This window comes from Ostrinia furnacalis, unplaced genomic scaffold (assembly GCF_004193835.3).
Source record: "Ostrinia furnacalis isolate ACB-3 unplaced genomic scaffold, ASM419383v2 OfSCF1233, whole genome shotgun sequence".
In the NCBI taxonomy this organism is placed as follows: Eukaryota; Metazoa; Arthropoda; class Insecta; order Lepidoptera; family Crambidae; genus Ostrinia; species Ostrinia furnacalis.
The window spans coordinates 131,088-145,901 of record NW_021131472.1 but is presented as its reverse complement, the minus strand read 5'-3'; the positions used below and the strand labels follow the sequence as shown (position 1 = coordinate 145,901).

The 14,814-nt window shown below is 38.8% G+C and overlaps 1 protein-coding gene across 1 annotated transcript in view; it reads right to left on the bottom strand.

Annotated features, from left to right (window-relative positions):
- Window positions 1–757: 757 nt before the first annotated feature.
- The window catches only part of LOC114351975 (uncharacterized), a 32,932-nt gene continuing 18,875 nt past the window's right edge, over window positions 758–14,814 (bottom strand). Inside the window, exons 3-9 of the mRNA XM_028303369.1 lie at window positions 11,226–11,340; window positions 9,390–9,449; window positions 8,420–8,531; window positions 6,923–7,049; window positions 5,219–5,373; window positions 3,845–3,975; window positions 758–3,188 (exon numbers count right to left, since the gene is read on the bottom strand). Coding sequence (XP_028159170.1) covers window positions 2,833–3,188; window positions 3,845–3,975; window positions 5,219–5,373; window positions 6,923–7,049; window positions 8,420–8,531; window positions 9,390–9,449; window positions 11,226–11,295 — 1,011 coding nt within the window. The 5' untranslated portion in view covers window positions 11,296–11,340 and the 3' untranslated portion in view covers window positions 758–2,832. The remainder of the gene's footprint in view (window positions 3,189–3,844; window positions 3,976–5,218; window positions 5,374–6,922; window positions 7,050–8,419; window positions 8,532–9,389; window positions 9,450–11,225; window positions 11,341–14,814) is intronic.

Genomic DNA, 14,814 nt, shown 5'->3' with positions numbered 1-14,814 from the left:
ACGTCACGTCACCCCTCCCGTGACGCTCCCATACCTCAGATATACAGGGTGGAAACGTTAAGTGTTCTCACTCGATTATTTCTAAATTATACAAGATATCGAAAAACTGATTACTGATTCTGAAAGTGCTTTACGAGCTCTTTCAAACGATATCAGTAATAGGTTACAGAATTAACTGGATCTATCCGAAAATTCAATGTTTTCAACCTCCATACTAGATGTATGCCACTATGCCAGCCACACAATATTAGAAGTGTTAATTTTTTTATTTTAAATAATAAACACTTAAAATTAATTCGTGAATTGCATTCTTATTTAAAATTATTCACGGAAAACATTGGATTTAGGCTTTACTTGCTATAATATTATCAAGACATGAGTGCTATGATTGTGGCAGTATTAAATGTATGGAAGCTGAAAACATTGAATTTTCGAATAGATCCAGTTTATTTTATAACTTATTATTGGTACCATTGGATAGAGCTCGTGAAGCACTTTCAGGATCAGTTACCAGTTTTTTGATATCTTGTATAGTTTTTAATATTATGAGGTTTTACTAAATGTATGGAGGCTGGAAACATTGAATTTTCAGATAGATCCAATTTATTATGTAACCTATTATTGGTACCGTTGGATAGAGCTCATGAAGCACTTTTAGGATCAGTAAGCAGTTTTTGGATATCTTGTATAGTTTAGAAATAATCGAGTGAGATCACTTATCGTTTCCACCCTGTATTTATACTAAATAAAACAAGCATTTAGAATAAAAGGCGTTTTTATTTAACATTGATTACTCCCTCGCAGACAAACATTAGCTCTATGTTAAGAAGCGACCAATAATTGAGTCGTTCCGATTTATAATTATACAATAGGTATATTTCAACACCAAAATATATCAAACTTAATTGTAAGTGCATGTTCAATGATAATATCATTAGACTACATGGGTCTGGGATGATTTGAATCAATAGTCTGGTCTGCGAGCACGTAGAATTTTGTCCATTGACCCCAAGCTACCCATCCTTATCGCTCGCGCGTAATTATATTCTACAGTGGCGACAACTGGTAAGAGCAATAAGAATAGACTTCATTGAAGAGTTGTCGTTGAAGTAAAAATCCATTTTGAAAATTCGTAGGTTGAGTCTACATTTAGCCGATACATAAATGTACCAAGAATTCTAGAATATTGAATGTACTTCCCCCAGCACATAGGTCAAGTTGCAAATTTTAACGACTACACTGTGCCTGGAAAACGTTACATTAGTGACAACTGACGGTTAATACCGAAATCGCTTCACACAGCGTAAATACATACAAAAAACGCCGGTGCGAAGCGATCTCGAAATTACAACTGTCACATTGTCTAACTAAGGATTGCTTTGGGGCTACAAATAATCCCAGACCTCTAAAATCATAAACTAAAGATATTGAAGTACGTCTGTACAACATTCATACGATATAGCTCGCGCAACGAGAGTTGAGGCAAACACGCACTCACACTGATGTAATATTTGAATACAGAACACATTCAAATATCGAATACACTAGCTATCTCGCTCTGCTAAATGTCTGCAAGCGAGACAGAAACTTGTCAGTGCGACTACCTAAGACAGCGTATACAGATAAATCTTTCCTTGTGTCGATGGCCTCAATTATCTTTGCGCGAACTATACATACATGCCAAACTATTAATTAATAGAAAACAAACTATATTTATCTATATCATTTCAAACGCAACCTCGTACCGACGTGAAAAAAAACGAAAAAATATACAATCCTTAAGCCTTAGAGAGTAACGTGAGCTTAACCCTTTAGCTGGCGCAGAAAGTAATTTTCATTGAATTTGGACCTTAACACAATGGGATAAGGTAAAAAATGTGGTGGCAATATGAGAATAAGCCTTTAAAAGGTTAAAAGTATTGCAAAAAGCCATAATGCGATTCCCAGTGGACTAGAAATAGGAATTTAGTGATTCTGTAGTGTATGTTAAACTAACATTAATTTTATCTCTTTTTTACATCTATAGAATGAAAGAGACGGCATCTGACCAACTAAAAATGCTGTTAAAGATATTAAAAACCGTACAATTGTCACAGAAAAAGATAATACATTGACACATTCATCGATCTGTCTCTCTCTTTCAATCCAAATGAAATATTGCAAAAAAAGCTATTAGTCATGACCACAAATTCATATTTTTTGGAAGCATAATAATAAAATAACCATAATTGAGATTAAATAACTAATTTAACTTAAAAATGATACCGTAAATCCATTATTATATTGGTAAAATATGAAAACCACCTCTTTGGCACTTCTAAATCAACTTCCAGAGATCTTTTGTAGAAATAAACAAAACATGATAATTTAAGAAATTGATTCCCAAAAAACAAGCTGGTTTTAGCAGACTTATCAACTCGGAAAGGGATCAACACAGTATCACCTTTCGCGAGCTGTCAATCGCGAGGCGTTTACGTTACGGTGCGGATAAGTGTGCGTTGCAGTATGGAGTTTCATATAAAGAATACTGACCGGCTCGAGTTGATACGGTTACGATCCCTTTCTGGGTTAATAAATGAGCTACATCCTTTAATGATTTGATTTGTCGCCTAGTGGACGCAAAATTGGCGAGTGAAGACAACTATAAACGATATCAAATGTGTTTTTAAGTTACCACACGAACACAGTTTGGTTAAACTGTATCATCAAAAGTGACTACTCAACACAATTAGAAATTTTATGTGTGAAATCTTAAATCATCAAAATCCTGCTATTTCTCTAAAACTGTGATCTACGAAGTGCCAGCCCACATTACCCCCAAACAATCCACGTTTAAGTGACAAAATCATAGCCGAGGAACTTTTTATTTTTCCGTCTCACCCGAGGAGCTTTCTTCGGTGTGTCATATTCCTCACCTTCTTGCTCGTAGACCACATTATTCTCAATCACCCAGTCTTCCTCATCCGTTCTCATCTGGATCTGTTTCACTTGTTCTCGGACAGCTGAGAAGCGTTTTTTCTTCTTCTTGCTGGATTCCGGGGTCTCCTTGGTCCGCTTCCTAGGTTGTTCCTCAAGAACTAAGTGCTGGTATTCCTCCACAATGTAGTTTTCTGGCTCGTAGCTGGTCGTGATCTCGACGCCTACGGATGGGTCGACGTCCGGTAGTATGTAGTAGTTCTCGAAATTGCCTGTTGAAGAGAAGGAACATCAATTAATATACTGTTCTGTGTATAGGTATAATAACAAACTATGTTAAAAGTTTGTGTGCACAGAAGCACGGTAATACTATCTACCGTGACAGAAGTATCTTTTAGTTGTAATAATAAATGCAATTTCTTCTTCTTTTTTTGATATCACAGTTGTGTCAACTATTTTATTTAGAACAACCGCCGTACGCCTTTGAAAGAACTAAAACTAGTTATCATTTTAAATTTTTTTTCTCATTCCCTAATCAATTAAAATGATTTTTTAATGAAGAACTAAATAAATGTGTTATGAAATGAACCGAACTAACCAATTTAAGTATTTTTGTAGCTTAAAAGTATAATTCTAACTAACCCTAACATCTTTGCCCCTCATAAACAAGAGTCAAAACGTGGCCTACGTTTCACGAAAAGTAAGTCTAATTGTTTGTAATTCCTAAAATAAAAAATAAAATAATATAAATTCCACAGGGACCCAGTGGAATTTATTTTATTTTTTACGGCTAAAAGATGCAAGTGATAAAATCTTATTGACGATTTTAGACGACGTAGGGCTTATCGTGCCAAATTAAAAGTTTATCGTGGCGCGCATTCAAGGCCTAATGGTCATATCTGTCCCCACCGGGATTCGAATCGCTTACCGCACTCACCAGGCAGCGTAATCTCGTTCATATCGGCCGTGAAATGGCGCTTCTTCTTGCCGGAGTTGCAGTGCTTGATGAACGCGTACTTAGGCTTGGTTTCTTCAGGGATGATGTTGACCATCCACTCTCTGAAGATAGAATTATTTATTTGTTTATAAGGATCATCACGAAAGTAAAGATTGATTTACACGTATTAAGAAGTTAAGTAGATATAGTTCCAAAATACTGAACTGTCCTATCCATGACAGTGACAGTGGGGCGCCACCGTCAATACCGGATCGCTGGTTCCGATTTTTGCCATGTTGGAAACCATATAGTTGAACGATGGTAGCGCCCCCCTGTCATTGAGTTTGGTGGGACAGTTCAGCGTGGGTCATCTATAACTTAATTTTAAGTCTATGTCAAAACATGTCAAGTGACTTATCCGAAAAATTAAGTTAAGATCTTAAAATCACCTACTTGCTAGGTAGGTAATAGCCTGTTAGATGGGGATCGTCAACATATTAAGCGGGTATCAACAGCCGCAGTATTTATTACTGACAAAGCGGGTATCACCTGCTATTTGGATATCGCCACCCTGCTAAGCAGGTATCACAAACCTACTAGGTGGGTATCACCACTCTGCTAGACGGGGATCATCCCGCTAGGCGGGGACCGTCCTGCCAGGCGGGGACTGGAGATGGTTCCGACCTCCATGACATCCTGCTAGACGGGGATCGTGCTGCCAGGCGGGGATCGTCCTGCTAGGAGGGTATCACCAATCTGCTGTTTAGGTATCACCTGCAAGGTGGCTATCAACAGCCTGCTAGGCGGGGATCGTGCTGCCAGGCGGGGATCGTGCTGCTAGGAGGGTATCACCAACCTACTACATGGGTATCACCACTCTGCTAGGCGGGGGTCGTGCTGCCAGGCGGGGATCATCCTGCTAGGAGGGTATCACCACTCTGCTAGGCGGGGATCATCCTGCTAGGAGGGTATCACCACTCTGCTAGGCGGGGATCATGCTGCCAGGCGGGGATCGTGCTGCTAGGCGGGGATCGTCCTGCCAGGCGGGGATCGTCCAGCTAGGTATTACCTGTGCTCTGCGGCGGGGATCTCGGAAACCTGCTCCATGCTGATCTCCTGCTCCTGAGCTATCTCGTATATGAAGTTGTCGGAGATGGTTCCGTCCTCCATGACATCCTGCCAAGCGGGGATCGTCCTGCTAGACGGGGATAGTCCTGCCAGGCGGGGATCCTCCTGCTAGACGTAGATCATCCTGCCAGCCAGGGATCGTCCGCCAGGCGGGGATCGTGCTGCTATTGGAGTATCAACAGCCTGCCATTCGGGTATCACCTGCAATTTGGGTATCATCGCCCTGCTATCACCGACCTGTGCTCTGCGGCGGGGATCTCGGAAACCTCCTCCATGCTGATCTCCTGTTCCTGAGCTATCTCGTATATGAAGTTGTCGGAGATGGTTCCGTCTTCCATCACTTGGAGGACTTCGCTGCCACCGGCTGGCGATGTGGACGTTTGGGGGACTATCTGGAAGAATAATAAAATACGATTTTTAGTACTTTAACCCTGTATCAATAATTATGCGCAGTGGATCAATAATTATGCAAAAATCTCCGCATACTAAAATAATGGCTCATTTATTTGTGACAGTTTATATGAAAAGGGTCCCCTTTTTTGGAAGATTTACGGCCGAATACTGAAACACTACTCAAATCTGTCACTCAGCTGACGGGCTCCTAAATTTAAGTATCCTTCAATTTTAAATGGTATTCTCAAACGCTACTCAACGGATTTGAAGCCGTGATCAGCTAAGCAGCTCTCAAATGTATACATAATGGCAACATTTACCAAAAAAAGTATGTTTTCATTTACACAAATGATAACTTTACGTCTTTTATCCATTACACGCAGCATCGTTTGGTTATGTATTGTCTTTTATGGAAATATACTCAATCAACTTAACATAGAACAGTTTATTTTTAGTTTCTATTATTTATAAATCTCGTTTTATCATATAAAAAAATTAATGCTTGCATTTTTATTTAATTAAAAAAATAATTTTAAGGGTGATACTTTTTATTGTTGAAATCTATTAAGTGGCGATCGTGGACCGAAACGTAACCACAATTGACATTTATCATTGTTGACTGACAGAGCATCAAATTGACAAATCAACAACTCTTGGAAATGCTGCTATGCGATGTCCCCTTAATCCTCAGAAATAGGCATGTTTATGTAAAGCGATTTCATAGCAGCTATTTTGGTTGTTACTTCGTGCACTATACGATGCACAGTTGGCTGTTAGATTTGGAAGATATCACCTAGTACACGTTCATAACTTCCCGTTGCGTAGAACAGTAGGGTTATAATAAGTATTTGGTCCACTGGTTGTATGGCATTTGGTGAGGGGTTTCAAAGAGCTTCCAAATTATGAATCCAGAAACAACACCGTTTCTTTAGGGACGCGGAACCTCGCTCGGAATTGCATGTCATTATAATAATATTTTTCAATAGCGTTCAGCCTTATTGCGTTCCTGCGATTAGATCTAGGTATTTCCTCGAGGCTCGAAAGAAATGATAACGATGACACACATTATTTACCACTATTTAGGTCGATTTAGGTATAAGAATAGGATTTAAGATACCGCGCAAGCACTCTCAAATTTAACAGCTGCTTAAGACGATTTGACAGTTGTTTGAGTAATGCTTAGCGTTGAATGGCGTTTCAGTATGCGAAAATTCATTTAAGTGGCGTTTGAGTGCAACTTAATTTGAGAGGTGCTTAAAAATTGAGAACTGCTCAGATATTGTTTTGAGTATGCGAAATGTAAGTTTAGGAGCTGCTTAACTATTTGAGAAGCCGTCAAATATTTAAATGGCGTTTCAGTATTCGGCCGTTAACCATTTTTTTCTTGAGAAAAGTTGTTGTATTTGAGCAGTAGTATAAAGGGTGTAAAGGGGGTGCATTATTCATTTCGAGTTTCGGAGGCCAGATGTTCGCATATTTGTCCCTTATTCGCCTCTCACGACTTCTACGGGGTTTACAAAGTTAATAAGTAGGGACATCTATATTTACCTCTATAATCTGCTTAGGATCCTGCATCTTGGTGATGACCTGTTCCGCCTGGGTGATGGAAGCTTCGCTCTTGTCGGACTCCACTTTAACTACCCACAGCTGCTTGCGTTGCAGGTTCTTGAGGGACCTGGAAGGAAAGCATTTCATCATCAAGTCATTTAAGTACAAATCACATTTACCAACCCGCAAACGGATCGTACAAGGTGGACCGACGACATCATAAAGGTAGCAGGAAAGCGCTGGACGCTACCAATCGGGTAACATGGAAAGCATTGGGGGAGGCCTATGTTCAGCAGTGGACGTCCTATGGCTGAGATGATGATGATGATGAAACGGATCGTAACCGTATCAACTCGAAATGGTCGGTATTCTTTGTACGAAACTCCGTACTGCAACGCAAACTTATCCGCACCGTAACGTAAACGCCTCGCCTCGCATAGATAAATAGATTTTTGTATCACTGTTACGGTTAATGTGATAAATTGAAAATTATTAATAATAACCGGTTATTATGAATAATTACCGACAGTCGCGGTAAAAGTGATAAATTAATCACATTTAACAGTGATTATTTAATAATTCAACCTTAGTACTAACAAATTTCTTAAAAGCGAACAACATCTTGTGTACGTGCTCGTGTACAGCCAAACTTTTGAACGTTTTGATATCATATATTAATATAATTTGGCATAATGAGTTTGGAATGTTTCTTGCATAATATTACTTTTCCATTATGCCTATAACATAATGTTGTGATTTAAAGTGAAAAATAGGTTAAGGTGCGGCGGGGGGGGGCCCTTGGGCCACCCCTAAGCCGCCTATTTAGTTTTATACACACATAAATGACCTCATATTAATCACATTAACCAAATCATGCGGTAATTATTCATAATAACCGGCGATTATTCATAATTTTCACATTTATCACTTTGACCGTAACATCACTACTATGATTAGAAATAAAAATGTTTTTCATTTGTATGTTGCACTTTAAGGCTGAACGTTCTTCAGGGAGTTCAAAGGAACGGGACTATTCCCACCTCCCGTTCCTACCGCTGCAACTCCTGTGTAGCCAAGATCTACAGCTTGACCGCCAATAACCCAACCAGTGAAGGTCAAGTTTGTCCCGGGGGAAAGTTAAACTGTCATTGGACCCGCAACGAAATTAATCAGAAGAACAGGCGCGTTCTTTAACGTGCCGTTTATTAATCCGAGGTACCATCATCATCATCATTTCAGCCACAGGACGTCCACTGTCAGGTCGTCGGTCCACCTTGTGGGTGGACAAGAGGTACCAACTGTTAAGTATTTATTCTGTTTTTTTCGTTACAAATGGCGATAACTTTACTGGAGAAAGATAGGTTAAGATATTTTACTGGTCGATCTTTTGATATGTTATACCTATATTAATTCAATATAGCGATGATTTATAACCCTCCTTCTAGCGCAGTCGGGTAAAAAGCGATAGTAAAAAAAATATCTAGCAGATAAACTTACAGATATCCGAGCGTGTCGACCAACTGCCTCACGTTGAGACGCGACACATTCTCGGGTTCGTGCTTTGGCGGGTCCACGGAGTAGTTGTGGTCCATCCGTATTATATCCAGCACTGTGAACAATATACATATTATATTAAAGCCCGGTCCGTGAGCACTTAGAATTTTGTCCAATGACCCCTAGCTACCCATCCTTATCGCTCGCGCGTAGTTATATTGCTGTCGCGACTGTGCGACGGGCGCCCGCAGTGAGTGTGCGAGCGCGACAGCGACATAATTACGCGCGAGCGATAAGGATGGGTAGCTTGGGGTCATTGGACAAAATTCTACGTGCTCAGAGACCGGCTTTTAACTAAATATACACGGTATAAAAATATTAATAAGACTTGTAAGACTCCCTACAACATAAAATGCAAGACAAGGCAGGTATTTGACCGCAATCGCACCTGGTGTTAAGTGAGATGCAGTCTAGGATGGTACTTTGTAAAAATAAAAAGGTTTGTTAATTTATTATAACAATTTTTGTTATAATTATAGTTATATGTCGTCGATGTGATGTATATATATTTTATTTCATTTATTTAACAATATAACAACAGCATTCTATTGTAAAGCTACCATAAGTCAAGCAAAAAAATTCGAGTTTATTTTCTAGGTATATCACATAATATGCACGTGTATTTAACGTATACCTACTATACGGTATATGTATACATATACAAATATTTTATACGGTATTATAATAGGGTAGGGTAGTTGCCACCACCAGTCAATCGACAAGCTATGAAGTCACTTTTTTGCCAACACAAATATTGATTAAAAAATATTGTTCTACTTGAAAAAGGTACAAAAAATTAAGTTGCATAGAATTTGGTGTATATGATACATATTATATTGATATAATTCATATACTTATTCGTATTGCAAGCATGCTAAGTAGGCTTTTGCCCAACAGTGGGAATGGTGGGTACCTTTTGGTTTTTCTTCAATGAACTTTTCGAATAGGTTCTGGTACCCTCCGGACGCCGGGTCTGTAACGAGAACTCTAGGTTACTACCCTCAAAAACATAACTGTCTTTGACGCAGTTGGGTAAAAAAAAAGTTATAGTGTTGGGGGAGTGACGGTAGTTAAATATTGATTGCGACTGAAATGTAACGATACTTTTTGTTATACAATAAATTATTTCATTAAAATTTCTTAGCGATTAGAGTCGCTTCTCAAACTATGCTTGAGGCAGTTCGATTTTTTCAAGTTGTTTTATTTAAAAAATATTTTATTTTTTGCGTCTTCTAATGACATCTCAGTAATACACTGGCCCATTTATTGTCCCGAAGCAGTGGTAGGGTTAACACTGGGACGTGTAACAGTGCTTTTTAAAAGCCTACTTGCAAAATTAAATGAACTTTATGAGCTTTTTTTGATTACTTCTCAACAAACATATCAAGTAGTTGTTTTTGAGATATCATTGTCATAATTGCAGTTCATGTTTACGAATAATACCAATAGCTTAATCAATACTATAATTAAGAAAACTTTCGATACATAATTAAATTACTTTATATAGTTTTCACGAGTATCGATATACCTACCTATTCAAAGCACTATTAAGTATTGAGCAACTTATTAGTTTTGTACCAAGTGCATTATTGCATAATATAATATGGCATTGCATGATAGACCTAGTTCTCATATTTAACGTATATTTATGCCTATTTTTATAATACAGCTTGTGTTCCTCAAATCATAACGTATTATGTACTAGCTTTTGCCCGCGGCTTCACCCGCGTGAAATTTAGTGTCACAGATCGGCATAAAATAGTTTATAGCTATAGCCTAATGTTAATATGGGTTACAAACAATAATACTGTAAAGTTTAAAAAAATCCGATCGGTAGTTTTTGCGTGAAAGAGTAACAAACATCCAGACATCCGGACATCCAGACATCCAAACTTTGGCATTTATAATATTAGTAGGATTAGTAGGATGTATGCATTTTGAAAAGAACAGTATTTATTGCTTGACTGATGGAGTTTTATATTTAACAAACATAAAAACATAATAATATTGTTCACCAAGGCTTCTCCCAGGCTTCCTATGTCCTAGACTCGACAAAAAAAAATTAATTCTTTTGAATATTTTTTCATCATGATCATCATTTTTCCTGAACAAAGGACTTTCCACATTGACCAGTAGGGAAGAGTCTGCATCTGGCGCCTTTCTGCTACCTTTATAATATCAACTGTCCCTTGACACTACTTTTTATATTCCCAGTTGCCCCACCAGCGTAACATCCACTAGAGGCCGTTGGGATATAATTTTCAAAAAGGTCCCAGTTTCCTCCCCTGCTTATGAAGATCAGTAATAAAAGACTAGATCACTAAAACTATCTCTGTGAACGCGATACTTAAAAACTATCAAACTGCTTTTCATGAGTTTTCACAATTTGTTGAAGGAGGCTGGTCATTTTCGTAATAAATTCCTAGTCGTCCCCAGTAAATCAACCCTGGTAAAGATGGGAGCAACTGAGATTTACGCCCGTATTCACAACAACCATTTCTATGAAGGCTCACAGTGCGCGTGGATGCGGGTCACCCACGAACCAATCGCAGAGCTCTATTCAACGCTGTGCGTTCGATTTGCTGCTTCACTTAAGCAAGAATCGTTTGTGAATACGGGCGTAAGATTTTTTTTTAATTCTACATATATAATTTCCCACTTGCCCCCGGTAGGGGCCAATGGGAATAAAATTTCCCACTTGCCCCAGTGGGGGCGAATGGGAAAAAATATTCTTTTAAAAAGCACTTACTCTTCTTATCAGCAGGTGTTTGCTGCACCGGAGCCACCTTCTCCTGCAAGGTCAGCAGCTCGGGCAGCATGGGCGAGTCTATCCACAGTCCTTGCGAGTCCAGCTCGAAGTGGTACCTGAGGACAACGAGATTTTGTGTGTGGGTTCCAAAATCCTAAGTCTTAGACATTGAGTTATAATGTACTACGTAGTAATATTACTTCAATGGTCTTAGATCGTTTCATCCACGAAGAACACCAATTTTTGGTCCCGGTCGCGCGGGGTGCGGGGAGTTTGATCCGAGCAATCCGAGCGGCATTATTGTAGTGTGCGTGTGCACTCATGGATGATGTGGGCCTTTCACATAGGAGTTTTTGTATAATTAACACCGTGTTGACGACATTGAGTAGACTTTTTTTTAAATACCTTCATCCTTCTTTTTTATTTAATGTACTAGCGGCCGCCCGCGACTTCGTACGCGTGGATCCGTTTTACCCCCTTCATCTATCTTACGCGGTTTAGATTTTTTCATACAAATGTTTTTTCCCGCTAACTCCCGTTCCCGTGGGAATTTTGCAATATCCTGTTGTAACTAAGCTTTAAGTTTACTAAGGTACCTGCATGTCAAAGGACATCATCCACGTTTCATATATTTTTGGTCCAAAATCAAAAGTGCCGGCCAACAAAAAAAAGTGCTGTATAAGGCGGACGTATTCTATCAGAATACAGCACTTTTATTTTTTGGCCGGCACTTTTGATTTTGGACCAAAATGGATGATGTCCTTTCAAGAGTCTAACNGAGTTATACTGATACTATAGTGTAGCCACTAACAGCAGGGTTGCTAAGTCGGCCGAGCAGCTGCCGCACTCGGTCTGATGTACCTACTGATATTGTACATGCTAACTAAAGACTGAGTAGTACTGACAGCCGACTGATTGGCGTTAGCAGTGCAGTTGCCATACTCGCTAGATTAAATTTTCATCGACTACACCAACACCCGCTGCACTAACTCGCTCGTCACCGCCCTCGATGAGGAGACTGTTGTTGGGTGAATTATTCCATTATGAAATCAAAATCAAAATCAAAAATATTTATTCAGTTTAGACCACAAGTGGCACTTATGAACGTCAAAGTGGCACTTATGAACGTCAATTTTCGTCAAACGAACGTCAAAATTGAGAAATAGTCATAGTCTCACTGGGCTCCTGAATGGATATCACGTCTGACAAACGTAGCGTGCGACACGCCACCTTAATACTCGATGAACCGACTAGCCCAAGATTATCTAGAGAGTGAATAGGTTTCAGTATACTTTTGACTGTTGCAATAATTGCAGGTATAAACTCAGATGTGTCGTATTACATAAGAAATAACCAGAAGGTACCAGACGTGTGTTATAATTTAATAACTTGAGTTCGTGAGCACGGCTAACCAATTCAGGCAAATGTAGTGCAATTATTTGAATTATTTTCCTGATACTGTGATTCATTGAAAATTGTGTGTTGGGAAAAACACAACATTTGCTAGATTTAACATTTTGTTAGGTACTTAGCCTTACGACCTCTCTCAAACTTGTAGTATATATGGTACATACGATTATATACTTCTTTAGAGGTTGCCACCATCGAAAAACGGCCACGGGCAAAATACAAAAAATAGAGTACACCACTTCTTGCGGAACTGAGTTTTATTTATAGTTTCAATTGATGTTCACTGTTCTTTTACCCTAAGGTTTAGTCTCACTCAGGTCAGCACTCAAGGGAGGATCGTACAAGCCCTTTGAGAGTGAATCCCTGGGCGAAAAGCCTCTCGCCCACGTATTCGTTCGAAAACGTATTCGTTCACTTAGCTACGACACTTCGTGCAAGAATATTTACTCAGTATTTCCGAATACTCTTCAGGATATATTTGAAAGAAAATCTACAAGAAGGTACGGCAACGGCATTATATTATTGTTCTCGTAGCTAGGTACCTGCATACTTGGTTTTAACCAAAATGGGGCAGCCAGTAGCCAGTGGGTATTGTTTCTTCATTAAACGGTACATGAGTACATACTTTTTTTAACATCCTCGTTACTGAAAGCGTTTCCATGTTACACAAAATGACGGTCAATGCGGAAGCTCTTGTTTTTTCCCACGGCACTTTAAAAAGGGCAGGATATTAAACGTTTTTGTCTTTATTTAATTAACTATTATTATATTAATAAGGGGCAAATCATACGCTGATAAGCGTAATATGTGAACCCGACCTCGATCCCTTATATCGGAAGAACATGGGTAAACATATCGTTATGAGATGATACGGCAAAAATTAAACAAAGCTTCCCAAACTGTTGTGGACCCCTGAGGATCGGCAGAAGAATCGAATATGCAAGAATAGACTCAGCTGCACTAGCTGCTTAGAAAATGATTCGGAAAAGGGTTCGGCGAACTACAGTTGAATAAAACGACATTTTTACGGCTATCGCAAAATAACACCTATTACCATTAAATAAGCTGCCACAGTGTTTATTTTAGTGCATAACATAATACCTAGGTAATTTTACCTCAATCCACAAAAATAAGTAGGTTGGAACGCTTAATATCAGTGTCACACAAATCTTGAGTGTTAGGTACCTAGGTACGAGTTTATTATGTTACTTTCAATATAGGTACGTCAAAGTTTTCTTGCGCATTTTCCCGCTGTAAACAATGAGAAAAACAGTAACAGACGAGATCAATATGAAAGCACCAACACACATTAAGCAAACAAAAACCAGATTGCATGATGTTACCTTTATGACCCTCATTTTTCTTCCCGAGCTGTTTTTTTTTAGTATAATTGCTATGCTGTTAGTTAGATCATTCTTTCACAAAATGGTTTCGTCCTATCTTTTGTGAAAATTTCGCTTGCTCATCCATTAACGACTTTATTTATAGCAATAATTCTATGCGATGTTCTTTATAAAGTTTTTTCATTTTATACTAATGGTATGTTGTTATTGTAGGTACTTCATCTCAATTAATTAGACTTCAAGGTCGATTTGATGAAACTTAGTGAATAATTATAATTTATTTAGTGTTGGCAAAGAAAATTGGCCAGTACCTACCTATAAATAGATGGTATAAACGGAATTAATCATAGGTACTAAGAAATAATTTGTTACAGGAATTTTGCACTTTCCCCAGCGATGCCTATTTTAAATAAAGGGATAACGTAGTCCAAAAGTTTAGCAAGCGGTGGTATAAAAGTCAAAACTCCGGCGAGCGTCACCGCGTGCGGATATGAGACCCATTTCCGCCTACAATTAAAGCGCAGATACGTTCAAATTTGCAACGATTCTGCTGTTTAGCCCACTTTGCCCGGGTATTGCGGGCTTTCAATGGCTTCTCTTACGTTGACATTTACTCAATTTATGCAACAGTGACGAAGAGAGATATTAAGGGAGCCATTAAGTTGTTACCCAGTCTATGATTAACAGAAAATAATGTATTTAATCTTTATACATCACATGGTTAACTGGCCAAATGTGAGTTTTCGAGTTACTTTTCAAAATATTTTTCGGACACTAGGAGAGATAATTAATTCATCCTCATCACCATCATTTCAGCCACAGGACGTCCACTGCTG